At 42.3% G+C, this 13881-nt stretch overlaps 1 protein-coding gene across 1 annotated transcript; it reads right to left on the bottom strand.

Moving 5' to 3' along the window:
- Nucleotides 1–310: 310 nt before the first annotated feature.
- Nucleotides 311–10167, bottom strand: LOC134097387 (microfibril-associated glycoprotein 4-like). The gene is made up of 5 exons (XM_062550269.1): nt 10126–10167; nt 2958–3140; nt 1622–1718; nt 926–1099; nt 311–583 (listed from the first exon to the last, which is right to left on the bottom strand). The coding sequence occupies exons 1-5, from the start codon at nt 10165–10167 to the stop codon at nt 324–326; spliced, it is 756 nt and encodes a 251-aa protein (XP_062406253.1). The 3' UTR covers nt 311–323.
- Nucleotides 10168–13881: the final 3714 nt, after the last annotated feature.

The raw sequence follows: 13881 nt of genomic DNA, 5'->3' as shown, positions 1-13881 counted from the left end.
GTCATGACATTTATCTTGTGTGTACAAGTTATTGTTTTATGGGAACGAGATCTTAATATATCTATTATACAGTGTGTGTGTGTGTGTGTATACTGTACTGTGTGTATATACAGTATATACGGTATATATATATATATATATATATATACACACACACACACACACACACACACTCACACGCACTATCAAAATAACATTACCGTATGGGACTTTGGGGGTTCTGTGAAACATGTAAAAATCACATCAAAATGAATGAGGCTTTTTATTGATATCATATTTATTTATGTCATCTGAAGTCTTCATCAAAGGTGTTTCAACGTGTTTTACGTTGGCCTTATCTTAAAGGAAATTCCCTTGAGGGAGTAGTTAATTCCATTCCAACCAGCCCATACAACAAATATGTTTTTCGAGAACGGAGAGCTTGAATCTTCAGCATAAATGCCATTTGGGTTGGTATCAGAACAGGAACCAGCCTTATACCAGAATGCCCCCAAAAGGAGTTTGGCACAATTGTCCTCATGGTAGTCCTGGTCTCTGTCGTAAGTGGTGAACCTCATGCCGTGGACGAACGCCAAACTGTCACCTAGGGGGAGATGTATTACATTGCATTATTCCACTGCTTGGTTGAATTCCCCATTGTCCTGCGTTTTATAAGGGGGTGCATTAACCGTATGTTATTTGCACACCTATGAAGTAGTTCCAATTTGTAGGCCGTATCACACTTGAATATTAATTCGCCAAACTCGTTGTGAAGTTTAAATGTCACATTGCACCCAATAAAATACAGACGTTCAAAACATCGTAATATTTAGCATATGACGGAGGTGGCTTTTAGCTAGTTGGGTGGCAGTAGGCTAAGAAAAATTATGATCTTTCAAAGTTAACATTCCTCAGAATCAGTATCAAACGGAGGGGGGATACTCACCAGCAGTACCATAAAGATATTTGCCCACTCCCAGTGCATAGCCGTAGTTCTCAGGGTCCACACGAAAACCTTGATAGAGGGCGTAGCCCTTCCCCCCCTCCCAGTCCTCCATGTCCACCCTCAGCTGATAATACTTCCCAATCCTCGTGGTCAGCAGCTCAATGTTCTCCAGCCCTGCAGACAGGTCAGAACATAGACCAGGTGAAGATTACTTTGTTCAATTTGAATAATGACAACACTCAATCCTGACCCACTCCTGATGGTGGAGTAAATGTGAATACATTTTATGTGTTATCAAAACTGACTATGCGGCTAGACACCCATGTTAATATGTCAACTTACAGCCTGGTCCTACAAACTCGAATGAATTAGTTTCCCTGATCATGACAACTTCGAGGTGGGTCATTTTTTTTTTGTTGAAGGACACATAGAGAGAAGGAGAGAGACTAACAGGGAAGCTACACCAGGCGTTCCAGGTAACTGAAGCGTTCCGTTCTCGATGCGTAATATCCATTTTAGAAGACTGGTCTAATTCCCCCCTCCGAATGTACGCGCCACTGTCACGTCTGTAGCTACTTACATTGATTATAATGATTAATGCTGCAGCATACACTTCACGAACGAAACGTTTCAATTACGTGCCTGGTGTAGCTCCCCTATCATGTAGTGTAATGTAGTGGATGCTGTAGGACATACCCAGCCAGTACTCCCCATCCTTGTTCCCAAAGCCCTCCTTGTACTGATCCCAGCCCCTGTAGAAGTTCACAGAACCATCCATTCTTCTCTGGAACACCTTATAGAGTATTGACCAGAGAACATTGCTTTTAGAAGTAACATGGAAACACTTATGAGATCTCACCTATCCTCTCCTTTTACCTACCCTTTCATTTCACCAAAAAACGTATTGGATTAGAAATTATGTAATTGCTGACGATACTTTTAAGGGTAGTAACATGATCAAGACTAGAAAAGCACTCAGAGAGCGCAAACCTCCGCCAAGCAAAAACATAACCGCCTCCTGGATGCAGACGGTGAGACGAATCACTCCCAAAATGTGATCATTTTCTTCCTTGGGTCATTTCAGACCTTCCCTGAACGTTTCATCAAAATCCATCCATAACTTTTTGAGTTATCTTGCGAACAAACACACAGACAGACAGACAAACCCCTTGACGGAGGTAATAAAGAGGCAAATGTGGTGTGGAGTGCAGGCAGAGAGAAACAAATCATCAACGAGTGGCGGCATATTGTTCAGTGTCAGAGCACAGCTTACTCAGTGTGGCACCAAGGGGGCAGGCGAATTACCAGAAGTTGAAACACCTATGGAGCTGGAGATATAAACTCTTTGCTAACGCCCCATAGGACACCCATTCATTTTGGATTTTTTTTTAAATCCCATAACTTCATGTCACATGCGTTTTGTGTCATTGTTGTAGATTCTGTATTTTCTACATAAACAATAAAATCTAAATATTCTCGCAGTGAAATTCAAATTCTGTTGTTATATTAGGCACACACGGTTGAAAAAGTACTTTCGTGATTTCGGAAATCCCTGATAACAGATGCCAGAAGCTGTATTTCGCTGCTAAACTTGCTATAGAAGATCGTTGAAGACCAGTAACCACTCGATGAGCTGCACACTTTTAAAAAGGAACGTTTAGGGGTGTTTTAAGCTCTGTATGGCTTTAACATTGCTCACTTTTGACCATGCACAAAGCGAGCAATGTTAAAGCCATACAGAGCTCCATTCTAAATCTGCCAAATTCCACAAACGGCCTCAATCGTTGAGATTTCGGTCTCAAACACTCGTTTTCATGCTAGGCAATACAGAAAACAGTGTAAAATACCGAAATATTCCCTTAATAATGTGTGGCTCATCTATCAGACGAGTTACAGCAAGTTACAAGATTCAGTTCGATCGCTAACGTCTGTGAGTCTGCGCAGTACAATGGGAAGAAACTGTCAGTGCCCTCCACACTAAATTAAGTCTGTTAGTCCATTTCCTTTACTGTCTACGTGTGGTACTACTCACTGTCCATCCTCCCCCATCGGTCTCCATGTCACAGTAGACCTGCAGGGGGGAGATGGGCCCCCCAGGAAAGATAGTGTACACCCCACTGGGCTTGGTGGGGTTCTGGGATTGGACGTCAGCACAGTCCAGAGGAAGCGGTGACGTAAAACAAGTCGGAATGAGAGCGAGTAGGATAAACAACACCTGTGAAAAAAATAGGTAAACACACACACACGCACACGCACACACACAGAGAAATAGACAGACATGAGAGATTGTGAGAGACGGAGATTATAAAACGGAATGAGATAAACGGACGGAGATAAAACTCACATGTGCACATTCACATTACAATGCATACACAACACAAACGCATATAAATCTACTATGACAGACACTGGTGTAAAATCACACTCAATGAACACTTGCTTCTGTTGAAGAGTGCAAGAGAGAAATCCACTTACCATCATGTCAGCGCTGTGGTCAAAATATGAGCTCAAAATTCTTGCCTCTGTCCCCACTTTTATAGCAGATCAGACCTGAGATATGAGGCAATCCATTTTTAAACACTGGCCATGGGACCCAGACATCTGTGCTGAGTCCAACCGGTTCAGAGTTGTATCCATTTATCTCTGAGTTGTATAACCAAGTTGGCTTTTTGTCCAGACACATTGGCTTTGCACGGCAATATGCGTAACTGACAGGTGGAATTTGGCATGGTAATTTTCCCATTTAAAACGTGTCTCCTCTCAAGTTACAAAGTGCAATAAGACCAACTGAAAATGAAACCTGGCGTTTTTCTAGGCTGATTTGACATGGAACTACACTCTCATCTGGCGTAATAATCAAGGCAACTTGCAAACGTACCATAGGCGCAGTGATATCGTACGCAGCATTTGAAAATAGTCCCCATAGACAACAAGCAGTAGTAGTGCCAGTAGTTTGCAACTTGAGAGGAGACACGTTTTAAATGGGAAAATTACCAGAAATCTTAGTCACTTTTAAACATTAAAGGGATATTCCGCCATTTGTGGAAATACGCTCATTTTCCACCTTCCCTCGAGCAAAACAATCGATATTTACCTTGTTCCCGTTCATCCAGCCATTCTGTGAGTCTGGCGATACAACTTTTAGCTTCAGCCTAGCATAGATCATTGAATCTGATTAGACCATTAGCTTCTCGCCTGCTAGCTTCATGTTTAAAAGTGACTAATATTTCTGGTAATTTTCCCATTTAAAACGTGTGTCCTCTCAAGTTAGAAAGTGCAATAAGACCAACTGAAAATGAACCCTGCCGTTTTTCTAGGCTGATTTGACATGGAACTACATTCTCATCTGGCGTAATAATCAAGGCAACTTGCAGCTACTGGCACTACTACTGCTTGATATCTATGGGGACTATTTTCAGATGCTGCGTACGATATCACTGCGCCTATGGTACGTTTGCAAGTTGCCTTGATTATTACGCCAGATGAGAATGTAGTTCCATGTCAAATCAGCCTAGAAAAACGCCAGGTTTCATTTTCAGTTGGTCTTATTGCACTTTCTAACTTGAGAGGAGACACGTTTTAAATGGGAAAATTATCAGAAATCTTAGTCACTTTTAAACATGAAGCTAGCAGGCGAGAAGCTAATGGTCTAATCCGATTCAGTGATCTATGCTAGGCTGAAGCTAAAAGTTGTATCGCCAGACTCACAGAATGGCTGGATGAACGGGAACAAGGTAAATATCGATTGTTTTGCTCGAGGGGAGGTGGAAAATTAGCGTATTTCCAAAAATGGCGGAATATCCCTTTAAGCTAGCAGGCGAGAAGCTAATGGTCTAATCCGATTCAATGATCTATGCTAGGCTGAAGCTAAAAGTTGTATCGCCAGACTCACAGAATGGCTGGATGAACGGAACAAGGTAAATATCGATTGTTTTGCTCGAGGGGAGGTGGAAAATGAGCGTATTTCCAAAAATGGCGGAATATCCCTTTAAGGAGGTGGTAGCTAGAGTGGAATGATGAGGGTACAGCATCAGTGACTAAGCTTGTGTGGCACACATGACAGTTGCATTTCTTTAGCACTTGTCAGACAACAAAGCCAGAGATGTAGACTAGCGCATTGTCAATGAGACTGCCAAAACGAGTGGGAAAGTAGGAATGGTCAGATACAAGGGCTGTGAGGTTGACAAAAGGCGATGGTATGTCCTCAGTGTCCTCTGCTGCCACATATCTACTGCAGCAAGAGACACTGTGTCATCCTGCACTGTCACGTTGCCAGAGGTACCAGGAGACTCCCCACATTGGACCATCAAGTGGCGGAAAATGCCTCTCAAGTGCGCTGCTGACGGATTGTTATTCCAGCCACCTTAACAAGGAAAAGAGAGGTATACATGGGGGTACAGAGAGGTGAATGCTGGTCAAATCATTGTAAAGAACACTGAGACATAGGCCTTGTTTTTTGGATAAACATCCTAAAAGAAAATAGATTAGTAAACATTGTTTACCTGCTGCCCTGATGGAATTAAAAAGAAGTTCCAGGTGATCCTGGCTGAATCTATATGTGCAGATATACAGCTGGCTTTGAAGCCGTTCTGGAATCATCAGCATCATGGTGTCTATATTGATGATGAATCCCAGGACAGACAAGCATCTTGCAAAGACAAATAATTGGAATTGAAAGTGTAACTAGAAACCAAAGTAAATCAAATTAGTTTTGCAATGCAATATTATGTTTTTAGGCCTAAAGATTAATAGCAGTCCTTGAACTTGCATAACGAGTGAACAGGACATCACATCATGTAAAATGAACATTATACATTTAATTAAAAGCAATGTCATGACTTTCAAACACCTATTTGTCCTGTGCAGGGGTTTCCCGTCAGTCATTGACAATCTGATTGTCTGCATTTTAGTAGGTACTACACCCTCTCCGTCCAGTTCAAATATTTTTTACAAAAATTATTATTAATATTGTATATATATGTATTATATATTTATATATTTATTAATATGTTCAATATTGCCACCTACAAAAGGGCCCCGATGTAGCAATAGTTCGGGAACCACTGTATTAAACAGGACATTACCTCTATAAATTCTGCTGTTGCTTCACAGTTCCGGAACTGTGGGTAGCCAAGGTCCCTCACTGTGCGCAGAGCCACTGCAACAGAGGAGCTCAGCGTTTGTGCTGCCAGGGCCATCTTTATTTTTTGACTCTCAAAAATTGATGTTTTTGTTATTTTGTTAGCCAGATGTGAACCAGATGATGACTGAAGGGTATTTAGGTGATTGATGTAGGTCCAGTTGATCTGCCCATTGCTGCTGTTTAGCGGACTGTATACTTTCAGTATGTTCCTGGCAATTCTGAGCATGTGGCGCATCAAGTAACAAATACACCCTTTCCCCTGTCACTGGGTGACTGAAGTAACTTTTGATTGGTTGATAAGGGTCAGATTTGAGTTGACATCCTAGCAAGTCGCACATTTTCAGGTTAGAGGCATGACCATCCATGGTGAGACAAGTCACCTTTATGCCACAGTGATGCAGCTCTCTCATTGCGTGCTCTACCAATGGCTTTTGTGCATCGGGGGTAAGTCCACCAGTGAGGTAGTAGGCAATTGGGGCCTTCCAGTGACTTCTCAGGCCAACTACCATCATAAAAAGAGCCTCAGTGGCAAGTTCACCTTCACAAGGCCCATTGCCCATATCCACAAAGCCACTCTTAGCGATGGCAGAGTAATGATGGTACTGCTGTTGTTTCTTAATGGACATGGCATCCAACATAACGCACACAGAGACGTATTTCGCTGGGTCCTGCTCTTTCCTGCTTTTCAGCATTTCCAGCATTGGCATGTTAAGACCAGGGTTGGAATTAACAGATTGGAGCCATCTTTAAAAAAGAAAAAAAGGGAAAGATACAGTCATTTTCTGTGTATTGGCTACATTGTGTATAAGCAGCAGGACTGTTTTATGTTAAGTTAAAAGAAATAAATTAATTGACGCAATATTAGCCGTCCTCATGTATTAACCTCATAGCGGAAGAATGGAAGTGAATTACAGTACCTTTGCAGTGTATGTGGATGTGGGAGGGATAGATGTAAAATCTTTCTCAGATAGTGATATGCTTTAGGGCCATGGAGGTAGAGGGTGAGGGCAAACTCTCGTTGTTTGTTTGTGTATGTTTGACCTGTTTTGGCCAAAAGGTCCACTGGAATATCTGAAAATCAGTCAGGACATGGTAGTTAAAGAGAAACTATGCAGGATTGGTGATCTCATCTTAAGTTTCGGTTTCGTTTTTCATTTTCACTCGTTTTATACTTGCATATTTCTCTGCAGAGCTTCCCCGACAGCTTTAGTGTGTATATTTATACATAGGCTATATATAAATATATAAATTGCAAGCGTGGTTCTTCTTGTTCTTTATGCGTTTCAGCCTTCCAGATGTAAACAGGGAACGATCGTCTCCTGAACAATTTGCAAGGTTGCAATAGCGGATAGGGACACTGGGGGCGGGAGGAAATATTACTGTTTTCGATAAAACTTGTCAGTCAAGCAAAACAACGATTTCTAAGCGATTTTATGACTATGAAAAAGTTGCATAGGGTCTCTTTAATAGGTGCATTTAAATGGAACCTAGAACATTCATTGAAAATAAATAAAGCAAGCACACGGCAGTTTCCTTTTACTTTTTTAATCGCCTCACAGACGTTTCGGGCTTTACCCTTCTTCAGTGAGATATGGCGATAATCGCTAAAACGATCTTTAGATTACGTTATGTACACAAACATTTTTATCATGTGATCAACAACTCACATGTATTGTGTCTTAGTTACATGTGTATTTTAACATATATGTTGGATGATCGCGCTGTTTTCAAACTTTGAACGTAAGTTGACAATGCCCACCTATGCGTGTCGTTTGAGACACATAGGAGGGGCAATTAATACAGCATGTTTTAAACAGAAACTAATGACCTTACTCACGTTTTTATGACGCATATCGGACAACATACTAGTGTATTCGTCATCCCGAAAATTTCACGTTTTGTTCATTCAAAATATATGTTGTTCATTCAAATAAGTTGTTGTTAACTCAAATCAGTTGTTGTTCATTGCAAAACAGTTATTAATTCGGTGATTTATACTGATATTGATTGTGTAATGTGGCCACTTCCGGGTTAGCGTTAGGGACATTTTAACAGCTGTACCAATCGAACCTCCAGCGACTACTGACACTTAAACCTGTTTTGCCTCTAAACTTCAATACTATAACATTGCATACATTAGGGCCTGTTTAAGGACAAATTCATCTGTTGTTTGATCATATTATTATTGCATGGCACCAAAATATAACTTTTGATCGCCAAAAAACTACCGCATGTAAGATTTTACTTACCGTAGACGAAAACCGGTTCCCGCTAATAACTTTTGAATGGCGTGACGTAATTTCACAAGCTTTGCCAGGATTGGTGTTATGTGCTTGACGTAGTGTCAAAATCTGACGGCTCAAGCTTGCATGGTTTTCGAGGAAATCGCTGTGTATCAATTGCCCCATGTCTCAATCGACCCGGCGCTCCCCTACGTCACCAACATTAAACGAGCGGCTCGCTAGTTAGTTAGCTGTTATGCTAGTTAGCAGTTACATCTTGCTGCCAACTATGTCACTTTACTGTAGTTTATGTACAGTCTATGGACGAATACAACTTATTTGGAGTGTTTAAAGTGTAAGTTTGGCGAAAATTGAAAAAAATGCTATTTTCTGAATGAAAATACATCAACTAAGCCGTGGAGGAAGTCATTTTCGCTCATCACGCAGTACAGAGCTAGCACGGGCAGGAGCTACAGCCCAAAATCGCAAACAGTGGGTTAGCATGGGGCTTACAGCCACACTCTTTCAAAATCGCATTTTTAAACCACTAACATTGCTCAAAACAGCACCAAACCTCATCAGTAGGTTGCTCTAGGTGTCTACACATAAAACGAAACACCAATCAGTCTGTAAACTTTGGAATAGTTAGTATACACATAGAATCAATTTGAGACCGCAACCCCATCTGAAGCACAGAAAAGTCACGTGAGACCTCACACGGGAGCTCGTGGACTTTCCTTCGTGAGGAGCTGGAAGGGATAAGTGTTCATAAAACAGTCTTCTTTTATAGACGTCGGATTCGTGAGCCAAGTTGTTGGTGATTCGTTTTACAGTATGTGTAGACACCTAGAGCTCCTCCGAGATGGCACCCTGGACCTCCCTGAAGATGCAGTCATCCCTGGGTCTGAGCATCGTGGTCCAATGCCATACGTGTTAATGGGTGATGAGGCATTTCCCCGGCCCCCATGTCCCTGGAGAGCAGAGGGTGTACAACTACCGCCTCAGTCGGGGGCATTTCCCTGGCCCCCATGTCCCTGGAGAGCAGAGGGTGTACAACTACCGCCTCAGTCGTGCTAGGCTTAGTTGAGTGTGCTTTTGGCATTGTCTTCATAGTGGCGAATGTACAGAAGAGTGATGGCTGTCAGCCCCACCACTGCTGAGACTATCTGCGGGTCATGACCCTGAGGAGAAGGCAGAGGGCAGGGTTTTCCGATGGTAGTTGAACCCCCACCCCCTCCCCCAACATTCAAAATCAATTTTGAACCATAGTGCTATGCAGCATAGTAATGTTATACACCATTTGAAAGCTTCAACTCTTTGGGAAATTGGGAATCCATAACTTCCCACTTCCTTTTGTGTTGTTTACCTCTGAAGTTTGTCTTTTTCCGGTGATTCTTCTAAACAACATTATATTATACTTCAGTTACCGTAAAGCTATCTAATTAGTAACTGTGCAGTGCACAGCAAGAGTAAACCCTACAGAATAAAAACAATGATAAAAATGATAAAAAAGTCATGCAAACCGTTGAAACTCCATTATTTATTGAACAAAAATATATTAACAGATTGTCAAACTATGTACATAGAAAACAAACATGAACATAAATAACATAAGATATAAACTAAACACAAATGAACATTTAAATACACTACAAGAAAATCACTTCCCTCTACTTCTGCCTCATACACTAAACGATACATTTTAAATTTCACCTCGGCCCTCTTGGCCAAGGTCATCCGGCTAATAGCTGGCGTGAGGCTTAAAACCCCTCGTCCTTATTTGCTGGGGACAGAGCAGGAGCAGGTGGTGGTGTTTGCTCCTGTACAGTGCCCACCTCCTGCAGAGTCTCCAGGAGCTCGTGCTCAAAGGCACTCATTGTGCCCTTTCCTTTCCTCTTCCTCATTGGAGGACGAAAATGAGCGGTCGAAGGGCCTGCCTCCTCCAGGTCTCCAGCCTCCGTAGGTGGGAGGGTGGGTGCAACTAACGGGTGCGCACAGCCAGCAGGGTAGATTCAAGTGGGGTGGTGGGCGTAGTCAGTGGAGCAGGTGCAGGTATGTGCACGGGCACAGCCAGTGGGCCAGGTGTGGGGATGGGCATAGTCAGCGGGCCAGGTGTGGGCGCAGCTGAGGGGATTGTGGCAGGGGTACAGTAGCCCTGCGAGGCAGGCTGGAGGTGGTTAGCCATATACCTCCATGGCCGAGCTTTCTGCTAACATTGCAACTAATCTGTTGAATCAACATTTTAATTTTAATCTAGGCTACACAGTGCAAACCCACCAGGGACTCCAAAAAACGCTGCCACTCCCCTCCAGGCAGCATTTCTTTGATCGTTGTCCCTGTAGGACAGCAGGGAAGGGTCGTACAGGTTGGGGTAGCCTGTAACGGCAACAGTGATTTTCTCCTCAATTGCTAGGAAATAAAGTTTCGTGAGATTTTTTTGTAGTACAACTTCTAGTAAAGATGACCTGCGAGAGGGATGTCTTAGAAACAAATGTAGGTGTAAGGCACTTAATGAAACCTTAATACTTGTTTTTTAAAAATCGCTGCAGTTGCAAACAACCAGTCGTGGGCTAACATTGTTGTAACAGATGTTCCAATGTTGAAATTCCTTGTCATTGGGGGCAATCCCCCAAGGTATTGTAAGGTAGGGTTACACTTAGGGAAACACCAATTTGGGCTAACATTGTTATAACAGATGTTTCAATGTTGAAATTCCTTGTCATTGGGGGCAATCCCCCAAGGTATTGTAAGGTAGGGTTACACTTAGGGAAACACCAATTGTTGCATCATTGAAAAACGCTGCTAGTTGCAAACAACCAGTCGTGGCCTAACGTTGTTGTAACAGGTGTTTCAACGTTGAAATCCCTTGTCATACGAACAGATACAGGTGTAAGGTAGGGTTAAACTTAATGAAACCCCAATTGTTGGGTTATTGAAAAACGCTGCTAGCTGCCAACAACCAGTCGTGGGTTGACGTTGTAGTAACAGGTGTTTCAATGTTGTAATTCGACCTTCAACACAATGGCAACATGATACAACGTGTGCGTGCGATGGGTTGAGGGGCTGCCGTTGTTGTTAACAGTCGTGTCAACGTTGCAATTCACCTTCAACACAGTCAACCAATGTCAACGTTGATACAACGTGCGCATGCTAGCTGGGAGTAGGACCTTTTCTCTGGGGCATCGAAGTAGAGACCTAACGGCTCTTTGAGGAAGGTTTTCAACTTAAAAGGGAGGATAACCCACAAAGGGAGGAACATCCTGGACCCCTTTGTTTCAACCTTCTCAAACTCAATTCAAAGATAAAAAACTAGCTTTCATAAGTTGCAGGACTCTTGTGAACCCCTGAAACAGTGGTCTCAAGTATTTCAATATATTCTGACATATATTAACACACACTCTTGAAAATATATGCCCAATATATTTCTTTTGTGTATGGGCAAACTCTGTGAACATGGCTTTGCCCATGTTAGGAGCTTCCCAGAGGGAATTGGAGATCTCATGATCAATGACCTTACCAGTGTCTAGGGTGATGAGCTCTATAGCCATTTATTTGAAGGGGTTGATTATTTTATCTTCCTTTAAGATCGCACAGTTCTTTCAGATGATTGAGGAACTTCTGCTGTTCAGCAGCTAGGACTCTGGATGTTTCAGACTTTCCTTCTCGCTTGAGGTGGAGAAACAGGCAACCTCAATCACAACAGCCCGTAGCACTTCCGGTTTTGAGACCGGAATTTGTCTCCTCCTGCTGGGCATACAGGCCCTTTGAACCACTGAGGAATGTGGGCAAGTCAATGTACCCTAAAAATGTGTAAAATCCCTGTACACTTACCTCACATATGGTTCTTCTTGTATTGAGAAACACATGTCCGAAGGTGGCTCAGTGGTTGTTGTTTAGTATACTTTGTCTTCTACACAGCAAATTCATGGGTGTTATATTTCTGGTGTTATGACAAATAAACACTGTTGCAGTGTTCAATGTTAAACACTTAACTCTTTTGGTGTTGATATGATACAAAAGCCGGTGTTAATTTGCAGAGTTCCGATAAATAAACACTAATTGGGTGTAACGAGTTCCATCCGGGACATTTTGCCATGAACATCCCTAAAAGTTTCAGCGCAGTCCGCCGCCATTACTAAAATCTCCCTGCCGGATAAAAGACGTTTCTCCATGTGGTGGACAATTCTGTTTGGTAAGTTAATAAATTCATATATTTTTTGCCATTTTTCATTTATAAAATACGTATATTAGTAGTTGCGTTGCACTCTCAATACATTTGGGGTTTTGTTTTGCTTACGAAACTGTAGCTGCTAGACTTTGCCGCCCGTTGTCAAAGTATCTTAGCATTGAGAAGTTATCAAAGCTTTTAGCTGCTTACTAAATTACATTCTGTTTGCTTGACTTGTATGACGCAATGTGTCGTCCTACATTTTTTTTTGTGTGTGTGAGGTCGACATTGTCCGTTTGGTAATATCTACATCGCCATGCCTTGTTAGCTAAGTTAGCATAAGGCTATTAGCTGACGTTATGGGGTGCGTTCCATGTAACGATTTATCGGTCCTTCCTTCCTCCCTCGATCCTCGCCCCGGTCATAGCCCCTCCTACTAATGAATTTTGCGAAGGAAACGACGAAGGAATGAGCGGAGGATGGAGGAACGAAGCTTGATGAACTGCGCAAATGAGACGTCCTCGACTGCATACACCATTTAGCATGTGCGATGTCAGTGTAATAGGGCGGATCCAAAAGACGCGCCGACATCTGTGTGCATGCAACTGGTCAGCTCTTCTGCTGATAAAAAAGGACACTTACAACATTGTGTTTTGAACTCAACACATAACGCATAATTTAAAATCACTAGGTCCGACATGATGCTTTTTTTGTGCAGATACACAAAATGTTTCAATGGCAAATGTTGATAAGGACGTTCAAATAATTAACTTATTGTTCGTTAGGCTACATTTATGTTTCTTCATGAGCCCCTAACATAATCCCACTATAGCTTTTAGCATCAACTTCACACGCCATAAATAACAGACAACATTTCTATATTTCTATATTTTTAAACGTTATACAGGATACGTCATCCATGCGTAGCCACAGAACGCCCATCTCCGAAATAACACTTCCGCGTGGGATGGTCTTATATTTCCTCTCGTATCGGGATTGCCACCTCCCTCCTTTGTCCTCGGTCTTGCCTCCTCTGGTTGCAATTACATGAATGAGATGTCCTCGTGCCCTCGACTGTGAGCGATTTCCGGTGAACGAGGATCGAGGGAGGAAGGAAGCCAGATAAATCGTTACATGGAAGGCACCCATGGTGTACTAAGGTGCTAACTAGGTAACATGTTCCATTCATGCATGGTAATGACTTTCACGTGGTCAATCAGCTAACGTTACCGACATGCTAGTAGTTAGATGGAAAACGTAGCTAGATATTCATCTCATCTAACAAGCGAATGAGCTAAATGAAGAATATTAATTTGTTTGTTTTTTCCCCCATCAATAGATCTCGTAGCATTACTTAGAAGTGGATGCGATGATTGTCAAGGTGGAATACTTGAAATAGGTCAAGATATGTGAGCCATACCTG

This window comes from Sardina pilchardus, chromosome 12 (assembly GCF_963854185.1).
Source record: "Sardina pilchardus chromosome 12, fSarPil1.1, whole genome shotgun sequence".
In the NCBI taxonomy this organism is placed as follows: Eukaryota; Metazoa; Chordata; class Actinopteri; order Clupeiformes; family Clupeidae; genus Sardina; species Sardina pilchardus.
The sequence above is the reverse complement of the archived record's forward strand: the minus strand, read 5'-3'. Positions and strand labels throughout refer to the sequence as shown.

Excerpts from the sequence above, each read along its gene's own strand:
- LOC134097387 (XM_062550269.1), bottom strand. The coding sequence starts at position 10,167 with ATGAGTGCCTTTGAGCACGAGCTCCTGGAGACTCTGCAGGAG. Across the intron at positions 1,719-2,957 it reads CCGATGGGGGAGGATGGACA|GTGTTCCAGAGAAGAATGGA; the intron begins GTGAGTAGTACC and ends ATACTCTATAAG. Across the intron at positions 1,100-1,621 it reads GGATGGGGAGTACTGGCTGG|GGCTGGAGAACATTGAGCTG; the intron begins GTATGTCCTACA and ends ACCTGTCTGCAG.